This window comes from Plasmodium malariae (assembly GCF_900090045.1).
Source record: "Plasmodium malariae genome assembly, chromosome: 14".
Lineage (NCBI taxonomy): Eukaryota > Apicomplexa > Aconoidasida > Haemosporida > Plasmodiidae > Plasmodium > Plasmodium malariae.
Genome location: NC_041788.1, coordinates 2,461,232 through 2,487,732, shown reverse-complemented (window position 1 = coordinate 2,487,732; position 26,501 = coordinate 2,461,232). Strand labels below are relative to the sequence as shown.

The 26,501-nt window shown below is 27.8% G+C and overlaps 3 protein-coding genes across 3 annotated transcripts; 2 read left to right on the top strand and 1 right to left on the bottom strand.

Moving 5' to 3' along the window:
• Nucleotides 1–6,540: 6,540 nt before the first annotated feature.
• MRP2 (ABC transporter C family member 2, putative) lies at nt 6,541–13,253 on the top strand (the record flags this gene model as incomplete). The annotated part of the gene is given in 2 exon segments (XM_029008215.1): nt 6,541–6,753; nt 6,768–13,253. The coding sequence occupies 2 exon segments, from the start codon at nt 6,541–6,543 to the stop codon at nt 13,251–13,253; spliced, it is 6,699 nt and encodes a 2,232-aa protein (XP_028864527.1).
• A 566-nt stretch (nt 13,254–13,819) lies between these two features.
• On the bottom strand, nt 13,820–18,688 carry PmUG01_14063300 (conserved Plasmodium protein, unknown function; the record flags this gene model as incomplete). Its single annotated transcript, XM_029008214.1, has 1 exon — nt 13,820–18,688. The coding sequence occupies one exon, from the start codon at nt 18,686–18,688 to the stop codon at nt 13,820–13,822; it is 4,869 nt and encodes a 1,622-aa protein (XP_028864526.1).
• Nucleotides 18,689–20,527: 1,839 nt separating this feature from the next.
• PmUG01_14063200 (conserved Plasmodium protein, unknown function) lies at nt 20,528–26,340 on the top strand (the record flags this gene model as incomplete). Its single annotated transcript, XM_029008213.1, has 17 exons — nt 20,528–20,773; nt 20,931–21,088; nt 21,222–21,303; nt 21,472–21,519; nt 21,648–21,707; nt 21,919–22,059; nt 22,238–22,435; nt 22,559–22,634; nt 22,874–23,105; nt 23,274–23,337; nt 24,045–24,113; nt 24,372–24,422; nt 24,570–24,731; nt 24,966–25,050; nt 25,410–25,486; nt 25,944–26,078; nt 26,269–26,340. The coding sequence occupies 17 exons, from the start codon at nt 20,528–20,530 to the stop codon at nt 26,338–26,340; spliced, it is 1,956 nt and encodes a 651-aa protein (XP_028864525.1).
• Nucleotides 26,341–26,501: the final 161 nt, after the last annotated feature.

The following is a 26,501-nucleotide window of genomic DNA, read 5'->3' as shown; positions in this document are numbered from 1 at the left end:
CCAATGTATATTTTTATGTATTTGTGTAATTATGAGTACATATGTGTAATAAGTATATATACACATTTACATATACATAAACACAAAAATTTATATGTACAAATGTGTACATATTTACGTAGTTGTGTACATGTTATCACCCATTCGTTTTATATAAAATTGTGCACTAGTTGAATTTTGTATTTTTTCTTTTTTTTTTTTCTTTTTATTTATTATTTTTTCCCATGATGTATGTAAAATAATGTGTTATTGAAATAAGAAATGAGAAGAAAATAAAGCAAAATAAAAAAGAGCAAGACGAAACAAAGCATGATGAAACAAAGCAAAATAAAAAAGAACAAGACGAAAAAAAGCAAAATAAAAAAGAACAAGACGAAAAAAAGCAAAATAAAAAAGAACAAGACGAAAAAAAGCAAAATAAAAAAGAGCAAGACGAAACGAAGCATGATGAAACAAAATAACATACGAACAAAAACTCTATTAAACTGAGGAACCCTCTTAAATTTAAATTTCCTCACTCAATGAAAAACTTTACAAATGATGCAGACCTTCACATTCCTGCGTCAAACTTTTATATAAAAACAAAGGACACATTAACATAACGCAAGTTATATACTTACGTATGTTGACCTTTAATCCTTTGTATTGTTACCATTTTTTTTTTTTTTTTTTCATTTGTTTTTATTCCATTTTGTACTATTTTCAATTTTTTTTTTTTTTCTTTTTTTTTTTGTCTTTCCTATCCAGCATTCCATACGATTATATATGTGTGTGTATTTAGCAATTTTTATGTTTACATAGCATAAGGGGGGGAGGGGAAAAAAAAAAAAAAAAAGTAAAGTAAACGCACGTACATACGTACACCATATGTACATTATACGTGTGTGTATGTGTGTATCTCCTCGTGTCTAAAAGTGATTGATTTTTTCTATAACTCAGTAGAGTGTTTTTCCTTTTTCTAAAATGGACGTTTTGCAATTGTTTAAGGGGAAATTTCGAATAAGAAGAGTATCCTGTTATGCATACGTAACATAGGGGAGCGGGTGAAATGTGTAAACATGTACTTGTGCATATATATATGCACAGTTATTGTACATACAATCATATATGCAAACGTGTATATATAATACTCGTACCTAACTACTGATTCCTCTTTTTTTCATAAAGGTTGCCCCAAAAATACGTGAAGCAAAAATAATTAACCGCACAAATACATATGTTTCGATCTACCTCCGGACACATTACCCATACACATATGTTCTACAATATTTACGTATCATATGTACATTCCGCATTATAATTAAGGTAAAAAAATTAAATAAATAAAGCTCAATGGTGAAATAATGTGCTAATATAGCTAAAAAATAATTATCGTAAAAAACAAGTGCAACATTAAAAAATCATGTACTGCAAATAACACTAACTGATTTTATAATTAATTAAATAATTGAATGTGAATACCCTGTGGAGAGAAAATAGCTTATACGTATAGCAAAAATGCGCAGAAAAATATATTAAAAAAAGGAATACAAAAAATATGTGAAGACCGAAATTTCGTTCAACGTGTATGAAAATATCTTCTCAGTGCGATCCCCTCGTAAGCTTCGCACAATTGGAAAAAAAAAAAAAAAAAAAGTAAAAGCAAAAATAAAAATAAATTTTTCTTTTTAAATAAATAAAAATGTTAATATGCGGAACAATTTTTCTACAATTTGTAATCTAACCTTATGTTAGCAGCAACTTGTATTTTGTTTTTAAATAGAATTAGGAGTAAATAAAAGGGTGCAATATATAGGTCATTTCATTTGTTATTTTATAAGGCACAAAACGAACAGTATACAAATACATACGTAAGTGCACGTACGTATGTATGCACTCTAACATGTACACACACAAACGCTATCAAAAAAATAGGTGCAACTAGCACTTTTGCTGATTTTATTTCATTATGATTATTTTACCCATAGTAATAAAAACCTTCAAAAATGTGGATTTGGAAAAACCAAAATTCCGCAAAGCCAAAAATAATTTTAACAAAGGCTGGTGTTTATTTATAATAGGGGGGTGGCACAACTCATACATACATACATACACACACACATACATATATATATATATATATATATATATATATGAAGAAAAAAAAAAATTAAGTACAATAACTTCAATTATACCAAGTATTTATCCTTCCTATACCTTTAACACGAAATTAAGGTAAAAACATGTATAGCAATAATATATGTAAATTTATATGCATATTTACATTTCTTTTTTCTTTTTTTTTATTTTGCAAATCCCAATATGGTACTGCTAATTCGCTCCTACTTGGCACGACGGGTCATGCATACTACTAATATACGTATATGTATATATATATATATATAATATATATTTATATATACATATATACATATCTATATATATATATATATATATATATATATATATATATATGTATGTGTGGACTATATATGTACGAAAAAAAAAAAAAAAAACTTGATCCGCGCTGCTGTTTATGCAGAATATAGACCAGCTTTACATGTTAATTAATATATATTGTACTTTTTCAGACTTTTTTTTCTTTATTTACTTGATTTATTTTATTTTATTTTTTCCATTAACTTGTTTTCTTTTCTTTTCTTTTCTTTTTTTTTTTTTTTTTATATACTTCTTTTATTTCTTTTATTTTTTTATTTCTTTTTTTTTCTTTTTCTCTTAATTCTACTAGGTTACTAGTCGTGGAATTTTAAAAAATAAATTGCCTTTTTGCACTTGTACTCTTGACTTATATCATCCTGATCCTTCCCTACTCATGTGCAGGAGCACCATCCCTAGTTATATAAATACATGCATACAATAAAGTACAAATATATACGATATATATATATATATATATATATATATATATATATATATGTATACTTACTAAATTACATTTACACAATTTGTATATATACTCTATAAATATCTTCTTAATTTTGCACGGAACATCTCAATCCCATAGGAGTTATTATATCCGCGTTTCTATACATGTTAATATATACATGTAAAAATATATACATGTAAAAATATATACAAGTAAAAATATATACATGTAAAAATATATACAAGTAAAAATATATACATGTAAAAATATATACAAGTAAAAATATATACATGTAAAAATATATACATATGTATATTATATATAGTACATGTGAATGTATGTATGTATGTATATATGTATGTATGTATATATGTATGTATATATGTATGTATGTATATATGTATGTATGTATATATGTATATATGTATATACATTTGCACCTATTTAATGCTTTATATTTAGTACAAGAGAAAAAGAAATAAAAGAAAAAATAATACACTCATTGGAATCGCAGAAAAGAGCAATTACAAATTTACCATGAATTGACGTACGTTAAACTTTTTAAAGTTTTAATTCCATTTATCATATATTAAAAAAAAAAAAAAAAAAAAAAATTTTACACAGGAGCGAAGGAACTAACACTGAGTTTCTTTACGTAACTGTAATGAGTACATATATATATATATATATATATATTTTTATCCATTTGTAAGAAAAAATTGCAATTAATAATAGACCGTTTAAGTGGGAGTACGTAATAAATAATACTGGTGTTATTTACGTACCTTTACCTTTTTATTTATTAGAGTTCTTTTTTTTATATTCATAATTGTAACAATTAAATAATTTTATATAGGTGTATAAATAATAAAATGTAATTTCATAAATATTATATAAACTTTACAGTTACTAGCTATGTACTTTTAAAATCTTCAAAATATTCATTCTTATTTCCTTTTTTTTTTTTTTTTTTTTTTTTTTTTCAATCCCTTGTTCGACCCTTATCCTTATTATTTTAAGTTTTTTAATAAAATTTTGAACAAATATAAATAAAAATATATTACACATTATATATATATAATATATATATATATATATATATATATATATATATATATATATGTATATAATAATATTATATATATATTATTTGTGTATATATGTATATATATCCTTACATGTACTTGAGTGTAGTACCCCCTATTATTTTCTCCCTTTTACGCCATAAATAAATGTGTATTTTTTGCCTTGTAATTTTTAATAAAAAATGGCTTCAATTCCATTTTCTTATTTTATTTTAGAAAACATGATACCTTCATTCATTGATGTTATTATGCTATAATTATGTTTACTTTTGATTTTGAATAAAAAAAAAAAAAAAAAAAAAAAAAGATAAGATAAGATTTGATAAGAAAAGAAAAGAAAAAAACAAAGGAGAAAAAAAGAGGAAAAAAAAAAAACAAAAAACATTAATGTATAGAGGAAGTGATGTTACAATAACTTGATAGTAAGATGTTCTTTTTTTTTTTTTTTACTCTTTATTGCATTCTATATTTCTATTTTTTCATTATCTCTGTATTTTTATAATTATTTAATTATTTATAAATTTTTTTTCCCCTGTTTTAAATTTTTTATTTATGTAACCAGTACAATCATAAACAATGTGAGTAAGCAGCACACTTGAGTGATCATTAATTATTTACTTTTTGCTTTTTAATTTTTGCTTTTTAATTTTTGCTTTTTAATTTTTGCTTTTTACTTTTTGCTTTTTACTTTTTGCTTTTTACTTTTTGCTTTTTACTTTTTGCTTTTTACTTTTTGCTTTTTACTTTTTGCTTTTTACTTTTTGCTTTATGCATATATTACGTAAGTTTGTATAAAACACATACATAACATCATAGTACATATACATATACATATATGCACATACGTACACATTATGCTTAAGAGTTATTGTACTTTTAAAAGAGAATGTTTTAAATGTTCGTTTTTTTCTTTTCAATTTTTTTATTTTTTCATTTTTTTATTTTTTTCCTTTTTTTAATATGAGATTTTATGCATTAAATTAATGAGAAAATATACTCCCTTATTTGTATAGTGTCTTTACATGTATTTGTAAAAAAAAAAAAAAAAAAAAAAAAAAAGGGGTAATGTAAATTCATCATATTAAATGGAGCTGATATATGTACATAAAACATTTACAAAGTAGTGTATTTGTAGAGCAGTATTCTTACGTCGTGTTATATATACATACACAGGAATATATACATATTGCGGTGTAAACATATCACTTATGTACAGTTGTATACATATACATTCCCATATTACGTTGACAAACCTTTAAGGAGTATATAATATTTTATATTAATATAAATGCTGTTTAGTATATTACCAATTAATTTTTTTTTTTTTCTCAGAGCTTTGTTAATAAAGGCCATATATATATATGTGGCTTGTATTTTTGCCGTTATTATGCTCGCATAATAATACGATGGTATGTGTGTATGTATGTATTAATGTACATATCTAGGTATGCATGTATTAATGCACGTATCTAAGTATGTATCTAAGTGTGTATGCATATATATAGGTACTGGCGGGTTACACATCTGCGTATTGCTTTTATTTTTATAGAGTGTACAACTTTTATTAATAGCACACATTTTGTTTATTCTATGAATAGCTCAAATTTTGCATATTTTATTAATAGCACAAATTGTTTGTGTATGTTTTGAATGACATAAATCTTTTGATTATTTCGATAATTTTTGGTTTTTATGAACTTATCGACATTTTTTTTTTTTTTTTTCTTATTTTAATTTTCATTTGCATTTTCTGTTGAACCATGTTTTGCACAGGCTTTTTAAGATTTTATTAATTTTTAATTTTTGTTTTTTAATCTGTGCGTTTTAAGCCGTGTATTTTAATCTTCATTTTTTAATCTATACATTTTAATCTATACATTTTAATCTATACATTTTTATCTGTACATTTTAATCTATACATTTTAATCTATACATTTTAATCTATACATTTTTATCTGTACATTTTTATCTGTACATTTTAATCTATACATTTTAATCTATACTTTTTAATTTTAGTTTTTTAATTTTAATTTTTTTTTTTTTTTTTTTGACCCTTTTATTTTAATAAATGTGCTACATGGCTTGCCGCCTGTACGTGTGCAGGTAATATGTGTATACACCCGTATATGTGCATACGTATATTATATTTATATATGTATATATATATATATATATAACCGTGTTCATATCCTATATCTTGTACTTGTACGCCCCCATTTTGTACCCATTTGAAGAATAATGAAACTGTCAGGGCCTACTTCGCTATTTATACATATATGCATGTACATATAAAACGAATAGACATTATTTTACAGAATTGTAAATATTGCCCCTTTTATTTCATGAGAGGAAAATTATACACATCGTAGAGGGTAATACGTGTATAGTAAAAGTGAGAAGAAAAATAATTATCAACAAATTAGCAGAAAATAGGAAAACAGTGTGGTAGAAAATAAGGAAACGTATTGAGAGAAAATAAGCAAACATATTGGCAAGCAAATTGGAAAAAAGTAAACCACATAGCAGACTGCATAGGAGAGTAGTGACAGATACAGAGCTGTCCAAAGCAGCTAGACACACATCGTAACCATGAGCTGGAAAAAAGGGAAGGGATACAATGGATTGAGTCAAGGAAGTCTTATAAAAAACATATCTTGGTTTCACTTTGTTACGTTTAGTTGGGTGAGGAATTTACTAAAGGATATTAAGAAAAATGAAGATTTTAAATTACCAAAAATAGATGAAAATACAGCTATAGAATATTATACCTACAGATTAACAGAGAATTTAAAAAAAGGAAAATTCCAAAAAAAAAAAAAAAAAAAAAAAATAGCTTGTCTAATAGGTTCCTTGTTACAAAGGATAGACCACACAGTTGTTTATACAAACATGATGATGAATCAAACACAGGTGGGACGAAAAACATAAGGAAAAAGAAAAAAGGAGTGAAAGTAGAAGTAGAAGCAGCAGTAGAAGTAGACGAAGAGGAAGAAAAAGTTTTCCAGCACCGAGGAATTACTTTATCCTTGATAGAAACATTTAAAGTGCCACTGATATGTATTGCTTTTTTTCATATTCTGCATAATATATTTTTAATTTTTGTTGCACTATGTATAGAAAATTATATATTAATAATAAAAGGGCATAAGACACTATCATTACCAGTTATACAAAGATATTCAAATATACTCTTTGGTTTCATTGTAATATTAGTAATTGGTTTAGATCTTTTTTTTGATGCTATGTTAACCTTCTGCGATTATAGATGGAAAATAAATATGGAGATAACGATAATGTATTTTTTATACAAAATTAATCTTGGTAGATATACGAACTCTATTACTAATTCGTTATTTCGTTATAGCATTGACAGTGATAACCATATAGACTACAAACCTAATGCAAGTCGTCGTAGTTTGGACAAAAAAGATGTATACATTAAGGACCAGATAGCCACTAGTGAGTACATATCTCGCGTAGAATACGGTGGTGTCGATATATGCAGTTCAAAATTTAGCAAACAGGTTGAACATAAAAATGTAAGAGAAAAAGATGCAGAAGCAGAAGCAGAAGCAGAAGCAGGTATAGCAACAGGAGAGCATGCCATTTTTGCAGAAGATGATGCAAAGGAAAAAGGAGAAGACGACTACACGATAGAAATTAAAAGGGGTGATACATATAATAAATACGCCTATAGTGTTAGCGAGAGCAATTTTTCCAGACAAGCACGAACCGACGAAGTGAGTGACGCAAGTGAGAAGAAAAGAGGTAGTAATTTTGATATTACTTTAAATGTTTATAGTGGAAGTGAAGATGAAAGTGCCAAGTTTGAAAAGGAATATAAACAATACTTGTCATATAGGGAAAGAAGCTCAAGTAATAATATAAATAGTAATAATTGTATTGAAAATGGGAATAGTAGATACTTAAATAGAGATAATATGAACTCAAACAAGAGAAATAGTAACAAGGATTGGTCAGAGGAAGATAGTGGACATATTACTACTGAGTATGATTACAGAAAAGAAGCGGATGAATCATTGGAAGAAGAGAAAAATGAAAATGATGCATGTGATATAAATATTTACAATATAATGTTTGTGGATACGCCTTTTTTAATATACTATGTAAGCTCTGCAGTAGATGTAACAAACATGTTAATTAAGTTTTCTATATCCTTTTATATGTTTTATCATCGAATGGGTGGTGAATCAGTGATACATGGCATTCTTTTAATAGTGTTTTTGTATAGTTTAATGTTTATCTTTCAATTTTCATCTAGTTTATTTAAACGAAAATATTTGAAATATAGAGATATGCGAATCAGTAACATGCATCATGTTTTGAAAGAATATAAATTAATGAAAATTTTCAATTGGGAATCTATTGCTTTTGATTATATTAACTATTACAGAATAAAAGAGATGAAGTTTTGCAAAATTCGAGTTTACCTGAACTCGTTAAGTAATTACATTAATACCGTTTCTTTTAATGCTGTTGAAGTAGCTATATTTTTTTTTTTTATAAGAGGTGAATTAAACAGTAGTAAACCAATTAATGTTAGTTCTATAATTACTCCTCTTTTTCTTTATAAATCCTTGATTTCTGGTATGTCTAACATGCCTACTATAATTAATAATTTACTGGAAGGATCCATAAACATTGGGCGTATAAATAGGTACATTCATCATTATATGCATGCGGGCGAGGTTTTGCACTATTCGAAGTGTCCCTTGAACAGAGGTAGCGGTAGCAGTAACTACCACAGTGACAACCGTAACAATGCTGAGAACACAATTAGCAGCTACAATTTGTTTGTTCAGAATTTTTCAAAAAATGGGAAAGGGAAAAATTATGAACAGTTCAGGAAAAATATGAACATGCAATATAAAAAAAAAAATTTAACAAATTTTTTAAAATTTCTATTTTTCCCAGAAAGGCAGAAAACTGTGGGTCCCCTGGTGCAAGATGAAGAAGCGATAATTAGTTCAAAGCACAGTAGTTACGGTTTGATCCCGAATGCTCATTGTTTAAGTAAAAACGCATCGATAACCTATTTAGAAAGGAACCATCGGGGTAGCACAGGAAATGGGGAAAAGAAATACAGTAATGAAAGGATTAGAAGTGAACACGAGGGGAAAGTACACGGAGGAGAATCGGCAGGAACATCAGCAGAAGAAACAGACAGCAGTATCATTATAAAACTTCAGAATTGCAGCTTTGATCCGAGTAGAATAAGCCGCAACATGGGAAAGAGTAACTCGTTGAAAAACATAAATCTAACATTAAAAAACAATACAATAGCAATAATTATAGGTAATGTTGGTTCAGGTAAAACATTATTTTTTAATTCAATTTTAGGAAAATTTAAGATTTCAGAAGGAGGTTATTATGTGAAAAATTTTTTATATGATATGCCAGTTTTGTATGTACCACAATTTCATTGGGTATCAGTAGGGACAGTAAGATCGATGATTACATTTGGTAATAGGTACATACCATCTATTTATTATAAAACAGTAGTACAGAGTAAGTTGTTACATGATATACTTTCATTTAAGAAGAAAGATATGAGATATGTCAATGATGAACATAGTTTAAGTAAAGGACAGAAGGCAAGAATATGTTTAGCAAGGGCTTTGTATCATCATTATATACATATGAATGATTTATTTATTGAACATGAAAAGAGGAAAAGTTATGATCGAAAATTACAACGGAACAAAGTAAATTTTGAAAAGGATCATTCTAAACTTAATTCAATACATGTCGATGATGGAACTACAGAGCGGATAGATGCATTTAATACTACCAGTAATATATATCATACCGATAACACAAATAATAAAGAGAATAATGAATGCAGGGAAAAACATCATGATACAGATTTATCAACAAATTATAGCTGCAATACTACAAACGGAACTCTCAACAATAATGGTATATACGGAGGTGCGCAAAATTTTGATTGCACCGTTCAAACTGGAAAAGATAAGAGTAAAAAGGAAAATTTTGCTAATGGAGAAAAGGAAGAAGAGGAGGGGAATGGGGAGGAAATCCCCATTTTTGTTGATGAATCTGTGGGCACCTGTTTAAAGGAGCATAACATGTCCTATCTGTACTTATTTGATGATGTTTTTAGTGCCTTAGATCCGTGTAATGCGAAAGACATATTTTATAATTTATTTTGTGATAAGAAGGAAATAGAACATTTTAAGAAAAACTGCGGTTTTTTATTAACAATGAACGAAAATATATGGAATAGTTTTTTAATAGATGACATCATTAGTGATCTTCAATATAAAGTTGATGTGTACAAATTAGGGAACAATTCATTACAATATTTGGGGGACGTGTTTGATTATATGAAAAAAAATGATATAAAAATTGAAAAAGACCTGAACAGTTCAGAAGGGGAAAAAATTTCGAAAAAGAAAAAAAAGCTCGAAAAAAAAAAAAAAAAAGAAGTTTTGTTAAAAGACATGGATTTTTTATTTAATGAAAAAGAAGCAAATGCAAAGGGAAAGCTGATTATAAGCAAAAGTAATGTGAAATATAAAAAATTTATGGTATTAAAACAGTTTAAGACGATTTATTCATTTAAAATTGAGCCAACAAACAGCGATTTGGGAAATTACACGAGGGGATACTCGACCATTTCACAGAATTACATAGATAACGAATTGGAGTTAAAAAAAGTGGGCAACCCAGTTAGTAGTAACCTTAGTAAGAAGAATAGTATGATTAATAATTATACGGAAATTTTAGTGAAGAAAGAAACAGATTTTAATAAATCATTTGATAAGAATGAAGAGATATATGAACATGAATTTAAAAATGTGTGCACATTTCTACAGGCACAATTAAAAAATTATTATTACATATATGATGAGAATAATATTGACAGGAATGAAAATGAAGATGAAGGACGATTCAAGGGAAACATAAAATTAGATACATTTACATGGTATTTTAACAAATTAGGAAAATCATTAATAATAGTAATTATTGTTTTTATGTTTTTATCAATATTTTTGGATGAGATAAAAAATGTATTACTGTTTTTAGCTAGTACCTTGTTGAGAAGTGGAGATGAAAACGATGCAGAAATATTAAAACAACAATTTATGTATTTGAAATATTTTGCATTATTACCATCCGTATCTTTAGTAACAACATTAACTTCTTTTATGTTAATAGCACATGGTATTGTATCATCAGCTAAAAAAGTTCATACAGAAGTGTTATATAGTATTTTATATGCACCAATACATGCATTTTATAATAACAATTTAGGAAATATAATAAATAGATTTATTACAGATATTAATGTATTAGATAATGGAATAATTAAAAGATTTTATAAAACTTGTTATACCTTTTTTCGTTTTTTGTTTACTGTATGTTTGTTAAATTATTTAGTTAAACATACTGTTTTTGTTTTTCCCTTTGTCATGTTAATAATTTATTATTATGTTTTCAAAAAATATTCAAGTGGTTGTAAAGAAGCGCAGAGAGGGTATTTATGTTCACATTCACCTCTTTGTACTATTTATAGTAATACCTTACTAGGTAAAGATATAATCAATATATATAAAAAAAATAGCTATTTCTTAAAATCATATGAAGACCGCATATATGCCTTTAGGAATTTCTGTTTATTTAAATGGTCTCTTACTATTTGGGCATCTCTATACGTTCAACTGATTGTATTACTTTTGACCTCCTTTTATATTGTATACCCATATTTGTTTTTTTCACTTGCTACTAATAATAATTTTAGCAATGGAATGGATACTGTCATGATGAACGCTGATAGTACCCAGAACAGTACCATGTTAAATGATAATATGATGAATAACAGCACGATGAATAGCAGTACAATGAACAGTAGCACCATGAGTAGTAATATGTCAAATGAAAAGAACGCGAGTACCATTGGTTACTGTATCACCTTTTCATGCAGTCTTGGTTTTATAATAAAGGGATTAATATATGATTATACCCATGTTGAAAAGGAAATGTGTAGTACACAGAGATTAGAAGAATGCTCTAAAATGATTAAGGAAAAGGTTTTCTTCGATGATAAGGACCATGAGGTAGAAGCAAATTTTAGTAACTCTATTACAACGACAAAGGGTAGTAGCAGTAGTAGTAGCAGTGGTGGTGGTAGTGGCGGTAAAATCCAAGTGAATGGAAAGAAACAAAGGAATAGTAGTAGCTGTAGTGGAAAAGTAAACGACTCCTCTGTGTCTACAAGAGAATTGTCGTCAATTTCTCCTAATGAAGAGACGACGATGGTTTCTTATATAGTTACTGAAGACGAGTCTAAAAAGAAATACGGAATTCATTTTGAAAATGTTTTTGTAAGTTACAAAAAAAAAATTTATATTGACAGAACGAGGAATATGTACTACTATGCTGATGAAAAGTCTTGTTTACGAAATATTAATATATATGCTCTTAAGTATCAAAAAATAGGAATAGTAGGTAAATCAGGTGCAGGTAAAAGTACAACCATTTTATCTATCCTAGGTTTAATACCAACAACTAGAGGAAATATAACAATTGAAGGAAGAAATATAAGATCCTTTAGCTTAGAAGAAAGGAAAAACATTATTGGTGTGTTACCTCAATCATCCTTTTTCTTTTTACATTGGAATATAAGGACGTTTATTGATCCTTATCAGAATTTTTCGGATGACGATATTGTAGATGCTTTTAAATTAATAGGAATAAACTTGACATACAATGACTTGGATAAGTATATACATAAACAGAAAAAGAAGAAAAAAGGAGAAACACCGGCAGAAGGAAAAAAAACAAATGTAATTAATGAACTAAAAAATAAAAAAGTGAACACAAAAATGAACATGAAGATGAAAATGATGAATATGATAAAGATGAATATCAAGAAAAAAAATAAAGATCAAAATATTGCCAATCCAGATAACTTCATTTCCTTATCAGATGATTGTATACGTTACTTATCCTTAGTTCGAATTTTCCTAAACAGGCACAAGTACAAATTAGTGTTAATTGATGAAATGCCTGTTTTAAATTTATGTTTAGATAATAATAAATTGAATAACTTTTTCTCAAGTGATATTAAATCATTTGAGTATATCATCAAAAATTATTTTAAAAATATTACCGTCTTAATTATTGCTCATGATGCTAGTACCCTGTCGTGTTGTGATTTTATATACGTTATATCCAAGGGGGAAGTCGTCTATAAATGCAGTTGTACTGATGTTAAGACGCAAGGGGAGTTGGCGGAAATTATTCAGCAGCAGGCATAGCAGTGAGAGCTGTGCTTTTTGCACATATTCCGTTTTTCACCAAATTGATTCTCCACCATTTTACTTTATCACCGCTTTACGTAATTGTATTCTTCATTTGTTCATCCCCTTTTTGCTTTACTTTGTCATCCTTTTTTTTTTCTTTTTAATTTTTTCCTTTTTACATATTACGCTTTAATTAAATTTCCACTGATATTTGTTTACCGCTTTTACTTTTACGTTAATTTCTTAACAGTTTTGCGTATAATTCGTGCAAATTTTACGTGCACTCTTTTCCTGCTTATTAATTCCTACAAACGTACATCCAACTCTTGTTTTGTATTGTATACATTTAAATATATATGCCATGTATATATAATCATGTCGCAAACCTTTTCGTATCTTTCGTATCAGTTTGCTAAAAAGCCAAAAAAAGGTCAAAAATGGCTAGAAAAATTAAAATTTGTTATATATATATTTATTAAAAATAGCTAGAAAAATTAAAATTTGTTATATATATTTATTAAAAATAGCTAGAAAAAAAAAAAAAAAAAAAAAAACTAAAAAAAATCACCCTAATTACCGTATCACGATGAAGCCTTCCGCTCCGATCCAAACTTATACGAAACTTCAAGTATTCGTCTTATTTTCTTCTCAAACCTGGCAATTTCTTCGGAGAACTCATTATCGTAATTCGGGATTTGCGTCAAATATGACAGCGCGGAAGGTATGAATAACGGAAAGAAATAAAAATATTGTAGCATGATTGGTAGAACAGAAATAATAAACTTATCTATGTGCGGTTTTATATGTATTTGTAAGCAATTTGTGAAATATGTGCACACATTTTGCGTATAATTTGAAATATCCATTAACTTATTATTTGCATTAACAATTAAATAAAAAACAACAATTTGCAGATAAAACAATGTTTTGTCGATTATGTTATATGGGTCTAATGCATGTTCATCCGTTCGCTTATTTACATGAATATGTTCATAATATTTTAAGTTGTCTTCTACGTTAAAATTTTCATTAACAATAGCCATTATGTTATTGTTTAAATAAAAAAATATATTCGTAAAAATTGTTGGAGTTAGGTAAAAAGATAAATAAAATGCGCTCTTTACATTAAATCCCGATTCACACAAACTATTTAAGCAGTTTGGATTAAAGGTCCTTACTAGTATATGCATTTTTTTTAAAAAAAAAACTACGTCATCAAAAATTTTATTCTCCTTCTTTCCCATTTCACTACAATTGCTATTACTGTTACTGTTCTTGTTTCCTTCTACTGTCATGTCTGTTACACCATCACATTGCTCTGTATTGTATGGTATGTATGGTTTGTATGTATTGTATGCATTGTATGTTTTGTCGTTTCGAAGCACCTCCTCCTTTTCTTTTTCCCCCTGCTCCTTTATGTTTCCCTCCCTCAGGTTTAGCACAAATTGTGCTATAGCTGTTTCTTGAAGTGATGTTATGTCCTCTACATTTATCGGTAGGAAGTCGTCCATTGAGATCTTAGGGGGCATTAAAGATAAGTAATTATACAATTTCGTAAAAATAAAAAATATTACATTATCCATATAATCGTATTCAACTAACAGCTTACAAAACTTTGTTGAACATTTTAAAAAAAAATTCAATGGGTTTTGAAATATAGAAATGTAATATGAAGTCACATGTTCATCAAACAAACTCTGAATGATATCAATAAAATTATTATTACTCAGTTGTTGTTCCTGTCTTTTCAAAAAATATACATTAACAAAAGTAGTTATTAATATACAATTTTTTAATAAATTACTTTTAAATATTTTATTTAAATAGTATACATTCGTATACTTGTAATTTTCAGAAAAAAATAATACCTTTATCACTTCCTTTCCACGTATTATTTGTTCATATAAATTTGTACACTCAAAATTAGAGAAATCCAGCTCACTATCATGTTGTTGCTCCTTTTCTAAAATAATATATGAGTTACTATGCCCCCCAATAGTGCCCTCTTTGCCCTTGGAATTACATTCCCCATTAAAATTGTTCTTTCTGTCATAAGGATATATTCCTCCTTGAAAATTTTCTCCTTCTTTTCTTTCCATTATAAAATAGCGCATTAAATTTTCCGTTTTTCCAGATATGTGTGTGAAATGAATATCATCATGAAAATGCTCAATGACAATTTCTGGCAATAAATTATGAACACATTCATAAAATTTTTGAAAAAAAAAACAACTTAATTGACTATTTTTTATACAAAAATCGAGGCAATTTTTCCATGGTAAAAGATGCAAAAAAGTTAAGTAGTTAATTTCCCTGTATCGATAGCTCTGGGACAGGTGCAATTTAGCTACAGCATAGAGCAATAGAGTGTAAAAATAACAATTTATTTCAACTTTATTATTGTTAATAAATTTTAAAATTATCGAAATAATATTATTCGAGTAATATTCGTTAAAAGTTCCATATTTCCTGAACAAGTCAGAAATTTTTTTTTCCTTTGCGTTTTTATTATTTCTATGTGTCTCCATAATTTTGTTATAACTGTACATGTGGTAGTTTAAGTCTTCAATAAGTGTTAGACTATTTGCTGGTAACTCTGAATGCGATTCATTTTGTATAAAACGAATATCTGTAAATTTTTTCAAAAAAAAAATTTGGTCTTTCCTTTTTTTTTTCTCATTACTCAGCAAAGTAATATCATTTGTGCATTTAACCCTCTTTTCACATTCAAAGCAGCGGCTGTGGTAGAAGCAGTGACAGTACCCTTCTCCAATCTGCGCTTCCTTTCCTGCATTGTCATTCAAGTGGGTACTCAAAACGGTAACACAATATGTATAATCAAAAAACAAAAAAAATGCTTGCACAAACTGGTAGTTCAGAAAAGAAAATACGAACGTGTTGTTCTTTTTATTATATTTTTCAACAAATTTTATGTACACATCAATTAAGTTAAAAAAAAAGGAAAATATGTAAAACTTTTTATTATATTCTTGTTTATTTTGTACTTGACCTGAATAGTAAATGTACGATGATATGATGAAAATTAACTCGAACGTATAAAAGGCAATTCTTAAACACATATTTCTAAAATATTCACTTATGCTTTTTTTAACATCATGAATAGGTGAAGACAAATACTTAAAAATGTTTTTGAATACACTCTTTAAAACATTCAATGGCAGCTTGATTATATATTTTTTAATATCCATTAAATGGAGACACATAAGATGTACTATTTTGTTTTCATTAAAATTATATTCCATCAAATTTTTCCTCAATAAATTTATTTTTGAAAAATATTCTTGCTTCATCTTGTATTTATAAAAATGCACGTAATATAGGAAGTCTGCAGGACAGCATTCTTTCTCAGCAGAAATATCTTTTTGAAGTTTTGTAAATTTGAACATAGACTGATAATTTATTTTTAAAAAACTCGATATGGTTAAATAAAAAAGAACGTTCTTCTTTTTAATTTTTAAAAAATTTAAAATTTGAAAAAAATTACTATGCTCAACAAGCCTTAACAGATGACAACTCCATATATCGTTAATACTAATAATATGCATATGTATCAGTAGAGCTACAACAATAACATAATTTTTATTAATCGTCTCATCAGTTGTAGGAGCAATCAAAAAATTACAATCATTCATAATTACATCACTGTAGTAGCAATAATTGTAATTATACGTCGTATTTTCAACATCAACATGTTCATACGAGTCAAATTTTACGCAATATTCCCTTTTGTTATTAATTATGGTATAACAACACGCGTATATATGTTTAAAAATGTACGCGAGATTATAAAACGTCTCTTTTTTTATGAATTCTTCTATCAATGTGTCATTACTTGTAAGCAAATTCGAAACATGCACTGAGATTTCTCCTTGCGTGGGTAGATGTTCTTCCTTGTTTGTACCACTGTTCTCATTTACCACACGATCTCTTCGTGTATTAGCTCCTCCTATATTAGTCACTCCCACATTAACCCCATCCAAATTTGCATCTTCTGTATGCCCACTTGACAAATCTCCCTTTGAAATTCTCATTTTCTTCTTAACCGCTTCTCCCCATTTGCTGAACAAAATTTCCCCATGTTGCATGAACAAGTCAGGCGAAAGTGCGCTTTTAATCAGTGTGAGTAAAATAAATTTTAATTTTACATAATTGTCACAATTGCAGTTGGTAATGTAATATAATACTATATAAATGTCGAATATACCCACTTGTTCATTCTTAAGAATACTTTTAATTTTTTGAGTGTTATAATTAGAAAAAAAAGATCTGTTCTTTTTTTCACACAAATCTTGCATTGATAAATAAATAAAAAAAGAAAATTCAAATAAATTATTTTCTTTTCTATAAGATATAAATTCAATGTCCAATTTATTTGGGCAAATAGTAATTAACTGATTATGTAAGTATGTTAAAATAAAATATACAAAATTTTCAATAGTGTTACGATCACTTATGTTAAGTAAAAATCGTCTAAGACATTTAAAATTTGTTATAACAGTTGTATATTTTTTTTTTATAAATTTTGCAATTTTCCATTCAATTAAGATATCTATTGTGTTAATTATATTATTCCTTATTTTCTTCAAATTTTTGTAAATAATGAAATAAAAAAAAAGCACATTTTTATTTTGCAAATATATATTATATAATGTGTACAATATATATTGTAAAAAGCACTCACTAATATTTACGCTAGGTGAGTCTACAATGTGTGCAACCATATTTGATACATATGTACTATATATATACGGATGAATTATATTAAACAGTATTTCGAACTCTTTGTTTTCATTTATAATAGTCAGCCTCGAAAAGGTGGAGAAAGCTTCGCTTGTGAGGCTACTGCATTCGCTATTCTCACGATTTTGATAATTTTCATTATTTTGTTTATTCTCGTAATTTTCGCGATTTTCTATATTTTGGCCTCCTTTTTTGCCTATCACTGATTCGTTAAGATTTGCACTTTGAGTGCCATGAGGGTCTTCAACTTTTCCTTCACTTGAGTTTATATCCACATCAACAGCTATACCTTCGTAACCCCGTTTTGAAATCTCCGCGTTGTACAACACGATGTGAAATAATTGCACCAGAAAGACATGTACTATAGCCTTCGTATCAGCATTCCACTTTTCACACACTTTGCTAGGCGTTACAACCTCATACTGACTATCTTTATTTTTTTTTTTTGATATACAAGTTAAATTGTCACACACATATTTAAAATTGACAAAAGTGAAATCTTTATATCTGTAGTACTGCTTGTTTTCATTAGTTATGCTTTTCCATATTTCTAACACGTACCTATTCTTTCCTTTGTATAAATTGTTATATCGTAAAAAACAAAAAAAAAAATCCTCTAATTTTTCTGCCTTTACCCTTTTCTGTATGACCTTAAATTTTCTATTTTCTATCAACTCAATCATATGCATTTTGTAGCTATGCCGTTTTTGCACTATAGCTTTGTTTTAGGCTATTTGTTTGGTTATTCGGTTGTTTGGTATTTTGCTTTTTGCTATTTGGTTATTTGGTATTTTGTTTTTTGCTATTTGGTTAATTGATATTTTGCTTTTTGCTTTTTGCTATTTGGTTATATGGTATTTTGCTGTATGTTGTTTGGTTATATCATATTTTGCTATATGCTGTTTGGTTATATGGTATTTTGCTTTTTACTATTTGCTTTTTACTATTTGCTTTTTACTATTTGCTTTTTACTATTTGCTTTTTACTATTTGCTTTTCACTATTTGCTTTTCACTATTTGCTTTTCACTATTTGCTTTTCACTATTTGCTTTTCGCTTTTCGCTTTTCGCTTTTTGCTTTTCGCTTTTTGCTTTTTGCTGTTTGGTTATTTTGCTCTTTTGTAATTTAGCCGTTATATTATTTCATTATTTTTTTTTTCTTTTTTCTTTCTTCTTTTTTAATTTTATTATTTATATATGCCTACTCTACTTAATGCTGCGTTATGCGCATAATGGGGTGTTCAATTGCGCTACCTGTAGCAACGCTCTGCGTGTGGCTTCGTTCACGTAGCTTATGAGTTTCGAAACAGACATAAAAAGGGAAGCATTTGTCTGATATAAGATTATGTTTGAGGGTAAATGAACGAGTACAAAAACAGATAAAAATATATTTGAGTATGCATGTATATATATATATATATGATTAATTATGTGTATATATAATTTCGTGGTTATATGAACACGTGTTTGTTTTGGAAAATGGCACTATGAGAGGGTATTCCTAACTGTGGTAAATATGAGGTAGGATTGCCAAGAAAAGAAGGTGGGAGAGGTTTGAAAAAAAAGTTTTGTTGAAATTGTATTTTTATTCGCGTATATGAGAATATGAACACATATATATAAATATATATATATGTTCAAATGTTATACACGGTAAACATGAAGAAACTTCTTTTCCTTTCTCTGCTGTTCCTCGTAGTATGCAGCTTCCACTTTAAAAATGAACACTGACTTGTGCTTTGATTAGATTCATTATATTTTACCGTTTCGTCATGTTGCATTTTTTATTCCGTTCGTATGTTCGTATGATCGTATGTTCGTATGATCGTATGTTCGTATGATCGTATGTTCGTATGATCGTATGTTCGTATGATCGTATGTTCGTATGTTCGTATGTTCGTATGTTCGTATGTTCGTATGACCGTATGTTTTTATGATCTTTTTGTAGTTAATTTGTTGTTTTTTCATAGTTTTTTTTTTTTTTTTTTCGCTGATTGTCAAGCTACTTTTAATTTTAATTTTAACTTTAATTTTTTTTCTTTTTCGATGTCGAGTAAAGTTCCCCAAGCATGCTGAAGTTGCCTTTACTAGAGGTACCACGTCCATTTGAATTTACATAATCAGAATTTTGCAAAAAAAAATATTTCATGTACATTCCTGTGCGTGTATATATAAATGCACAATTGTATAGGTATTCATGTATATTAGCTCTCCTACTCTTCTTTTCATTTTTTGTAACACTTCAAATATTTCCCCCTTCCTTCAAATATATATATATATGTATATGTACATATATGTATATGTACATATATGTATATGTATATATATTAAAAAAGAAGAAACTTGTTTTTTTTTTTTTTTAAATGTTGAGTATAAATTATGAGCGAGCAAGGTAAAATCAAGTAAGTAGCCAATAATGTTAATTGTCATGATGGAAATACCTCTACACTTTTTTGTGTTAAGTGTATACACGTAGTTCCTCACACACAAGTATCACTATGTTTGGAAATTAAAAATAGAGGAAACAAAATGAATGCAATTAAAAAGCAAATGAAGTGCTCACCATATCGCAGCAATTTCAGGAGAAGAACATTTTACAGCTCTGTAGTTATCAATAGCTTTGACTTTAAGAACAACCAACAACTTTTACTCACAAAAGTTGAAGTAGTAAAAAATAAAAGTCAACTAATTAATAACTGTTCGAATTTTTTAAAAAATTTTGAAAATTTCTCAGTTATTTGTTGCTCTTGCAATGACCCAAAAAATAAAGTTCAAGTAGGTGAAAAAAAGAAGAGGCAAAAAAAGTGGTACCAAAAAAAAATAATACAAAAGAATGCTGATAAAAAAAGAAAAGATCAGCTTAACATTGTTCCTAATGTGTTCATAATGCGCTCATAATTTTTTTTTTTTTTTCTGGCCCTTTTTTCCAAAGCTGAAAAAGTCGCTGTGGTTCTCAAGCATAGGATTAGAGATAAAGGATTTTCTAGACTACTGTTATAAAGATAATGCTGAATTAAAAAAAGATAAAGTAAAAGTTTTTGAAGAAATTGTAAAATTGCAATGCCCAGTAATACTAAGGGACAAGAATACGTAATTACAGAAAAAAGAGAAAAATGAGTAACTCAATTTTTATGTTGTTCCTTTTTTTTTTTTTAATTTTTAATATTTATTTTTTTATCCACATTTTCACTTCACCCATTTCGTTTCTTACATATTAATGAAGGATCCTGGTTGAAGGTGAAATAGCCCCTAAGAAAGTAGTCAACTCAGCTAAAAGGATAAGACACTTTTTCAATATATCGGAAGTACATGTATGAATAATTGGCTACACATCAAATAATAGCGGGAAGTTCTTGCACTTGTCATTTATCCTTTTGGTTTTAGTTCACTCTATCGTATGGATGTGATGTTTTGTTCAGCGTTCGTTCAGCGTTTTTCATTTTATTTTTATTTATTTATTTTTTTTTTGTTAGACGTGCAGAAGCTGCTACCAGAAAAATAAATGCAAACGATTTCTGCAGGTAGGGGAGGACAAAAGAGGAATACAAATGCGCATATATACACAAGGTTTATTCGTTTTACTACTCCAACTTCTTAACCTACTGTGTTATCAATGCATTTTTTTATTTCCCCTTCTTCCTCCCTTTAGAAATACTCAGGTGAACCGGACTTTTCTGATTTCACTCGATTAATGACGGGATACTATAATGTAAAAATATTTGCATTAAAAAGAAAAAAAGAAGGAAGAATAGCATAAAAATAAGTACTCATATATTTAAATGCTTATCTTCTCGAAGCTTGGGCATATGTACGAATGTGCTCACCTGCGTAGGAAGAATAAACATAGGAGTTTTACTCATCTTGTAGCATTCTTCACGTAATCAGCTTTTTACTCTTATTATTTACTGTTCACCTTATAGATATGCAAAATTTACATAAAGAGAAAAGATGAAGACCGAGAGGAGTTGATTCCCATAGTAGAGAAAGTGAACCACTTCCATTTTGTTCTTTTCCACATGTACAACTATCTGCTTAAGCACAAGCATTTTAACTATAGCAATGTAATAGCGCAAAAAGAATGGAAAAAAGATGAAAAAATAAAGAGAAACTGTTCGTAGTATAAAAATGTACACATTTACTTAATCATTATATATAAAAAGTATGCTGGTAGCATGCACAGATTCGTACATACATACATACATGCATACATACATATATATATATGTACATTGCGCATAGGTTGAGGAAGGTAGTAGAACCGCCATATTGAAATACTTAAAAGAGAAGAGAAAGAATACGTTGTTAATAAAAAATCAGTTCATACAAGAAAAACTTTTAAACATACCGAAGGAATACTCAGATATTATGATACCTACAGCTAAAGCTAAAATGAAAAAAAGACAAAAAAATATTTTTGAGAGAGTACAAAAATTTAAGGTAACAAAAAACAAAATAAATCATATGAAGAAAAAATTATGTCGAAGTGTACAGTGCAGTTGTATAATTTTTGTTTTTTTATTACAAATAATTATGCTACTTTTTTTTTTTTCTTTTTTTTAGAAAAAATCAAAAATATCGGAAGCGGAAGAGGAGAAGTTCATATGGGTTGAGGAGACGGGGGAAGAAGGTGCTTTTCGTTTATACTTATTTTACTAAAATTACGACTACCATTACTATTACTATTACTGTTACTTTTCCTTTCCTTTCCATTTTCTTCTTTTTTTTTTTTTTTTTTTTTTTTTTTCTTTTGCTACACTCCTCCTTGCCTTACGAACCCCCTTTGACAGCACACGAAAAAAAAGGTCATATTATATCATATCATGTCAAACATCTGTGCATTCACTTATCTTCCATGAATGATAATTTTTTTTTTAGACCAAAACGATAACAATATACATAATTCAGATAATCCGTGTGCTAATGAAATGGATGAGGGTACGGATGTGCTAAATGACACATACGATGATATGCACAACACATTGACTGAAATAAAAAGTAGTTGTGAAAATTCTCCCATGCTTCGTTTTCACTATATATCTAAAAAAGGGGAAGACAACTCATATGATACCATTTTAAATTATAATAGCTTATATAATAAATATACAGAGTAAGTCACCCCTTAAAAAAATGCTGCATTTGAGTTTTCCCAATTCGTATGGGAGTGTATATGTACATATGTGTATAGATGTGTGTATACGTACTATTATTTACTCCTTTTTTTTTTTTCTTTTTTTTTTTTTTTTCCCCCATATTTTCTTTTCCCGTGCCCCTTTAGGCTCCTAGAAAAAAGAGTGTACGTTAACTTGGATGATCAAGAGATCAACGAGGACATAATTAAGGTATTCCTTCATTGGCGCATGTGCAAAACTTATATCAAGACAGTCTTATATGTCGTTACATACGAAACTATAAAGTATGTTTTATAATGTACAAACTCAAATTTACACTTTTTTTTTTTTTTTTTTTTTTTTTTTCTCAATCAGTCTGAGAAGGTCCTTTTCAAAATACCTCAAGAGATAGGAGGATATACCTTCATAAATTATATCGAGCAAGAGCCAAACAATTATATTTTCCCCTTAAATGAAAACGTATGTGAATGAACACTGAGTGGTTAAGTGGCTTAAGTGCATTTAACCATATAATATAGTATACATACATGACAACATACACATGACTATACACACTTGATGACATACACATTGACCCCCCCTTAATTTTCGAATTTCCACATGAAGTTGTACAAAGGGATACAAGTGTACAAGAAAGAAGAAATAAATTTGGGTACATTTTGGAATAATATTGAAAAGGAACCTTTGAGGATCAAAAAAATAAATTTTTTTAACCCATTTAACATAAAGCATGTACAAAAAAAAAAAATGGGGAAAAAAGGAAAAAAAAGGAATAGTTATATGAGCAACTATTAGTACATAGTCATAACAATAATAATGGCCGTTCTATTATTTTATTATTTTTTTAATTTTATTTATTTTTTAATTTTTAATTTTTAATTTTATTTATTATTTTTTTTTTTCCATATTTTTCGAAGAATCTGGAGTTGCTAAAAGGAAGACAAGTGAAAACAAATGACAGCAAACACAATTGCGAACAGGACGAGGTAATTATGAGAAGAAAAAAAATGTTGTCTACGGTCCCTATTCATGATATGTGCATGTACACACATATATACACACATATATACACACATATATACACACATATATACACACATATATACACACATATATACACACATATATACACACATATATACACACATATATACACACATATATACATATATACATACATATATATATATATTGAATGCTTATTCAGTCCAATGCTGTATTTTTTTTATTTTTTTTTTTTTTAGGAAATTACGGAGCTTACAGATGTTATAAAAAGATCATTAAAAGATAGCTTTGTTTTACTTTTTGTTTTGTTCATCCTTTAAATTTTTATACTCTCCCATACCTCACTTATGTGCATGTATATATATACACTTTTTTGTATTTATTTTTGTATGTATGTATGTATGTATGTATGTGTGCAGGACTTGAGCAGTTTCCAGGAGTACATATACAACAGGAGTGAAGCAGAAAAAATAGACAAAAAAATAAACAGAAGAAGCAGAATAAACTCACTGATGAAATTAGAAAGCCCCTCATCTTCATATGGTCAACACGGTCAAGAGAATGATGACAGTGAGGATGCAAGATTTGAATATTTTAAGGTACTTAAAAAATATAATAAAAAAAATAATAATACTGATAATGATGATAATAATAATAATAATAATGGCAGTAATAATAATAATGATAGTAATAAGTGAAGGAGCAGCCTCTGCGTATACGTATGTACCAATGTTTACATGTATTTATGTATGTACATATTTACACTACATAAATATGTGTACATATGTATTTGTACGCACACATACAAATGTGCACGTTTTTAATTTTGTTAGCAACTGAGGGACCGTTCGCCGAACTTTGATGAGCATGTCGAAATAAAGGAAGAGTTCAACAGCATATACAATGATACTTATCATGGTATATTAACATGAAAGAGAAACATCTTATACTTGCGCGCGTACAAACATGCTAACATATTTATATATATATATATATATATATATATATATGTAAATATATATGTATAAATCTATACATATGAAGGCGCAAATATTTCAGTACGATTCTGCGTCAATATAGAGCTTCGTAGTTAACACTTCTCTCTTTTTTTTTTTTTTTTTGCAAAATGCAGAGAAAGAGGCAAACGACCGCATATATACACACACATACAATATAAGGAGAAGATTAAATGAAGAACAAATGAGTAAATAATAAAAGAATATAAAAACCTTAAAATGTGTAATTGTGTAAAACTCTGTTCCTTTTTTCTCTTTTAGCTCACAAGGGAGTTACGTTAGAAGATATTGAAGAAGAAAGGAAGAACCTCATTGAGCGGGATAAGAAAGAATTAAAAGTTAAAAAGGCTAAGAAATATTTTGAAAAAAAAATTAAATAAACAAAATTTAGTGCAACGTGCACTCTTGTGGGGAAAGGGGCCTTCCCTATTGCCTTTTTTTTTTTTTTTTTTTTTTTTTTGCCTATTATGTTTTATTTCGCGTTACTGCTTTGTTTTGTTGAGTTTTCTTTCATATCCTTATTCCGATTTTTTATCTTTATTTTTATTGTTAATATTTTTTTTATCATAATTTTTTTGTTAATATTTTATCATAATTTTTTTGTTAATATTTTATCATAACTTTTTTGTTAATATTTTTTTTATCATTTTTTTACTATTTTGTTAATATTTTTTTTATCATTTTTTAACTATTTTGTTAATATTTTTTTTATCATTTTTTTACTATTTTGTTAATATTTTTTTTATTATTATTTTTATTCTTCTACTTTTTTTTTTTTTTTTTTTTTTTGCACAGGAGCACTCCTTTTACATTTGTAAAAATGCTAAATTTCCGGAGCTGCAGAATGGGGAGAACACGAAAACACTAAACCGAAACAAATATTTAAACGATGAACTGCAAGAATATATGAGACCTCAATCTTCTGTCCATGTGCGTATTTGCATATACGTGTACATCGCTGTACGTGCATGTATATTAGTCAGTTGTGGATAATGGAAATTTTGTCTTTTCCTATTTTTCCAATAAATAATGACAACATACATACAAGAAGTTATCTCCCGAGTTTTTATTATTTCGTTTTATTTTATATTGTTTTATTCTTTTTTTATTTTGTTTACAGAAAAATAATTTGAAGATAAAGGAGTTAAAGGAGGAAACCATACAGGCTCACTCCTCATCGACAAAAGGGTAAAGCAGAAAGTTGATAAATGATCTCATTTGCATTCCATCCTTATTTGTTTTCATTTTATGTTCAGCATATGTTACTTGTGCAGTTTTCTACAAATGTTTGTGTACATGTGCAGGCACGTACATACACATATAACTGCACTTTTGTCTTGTATGTAAATTCCA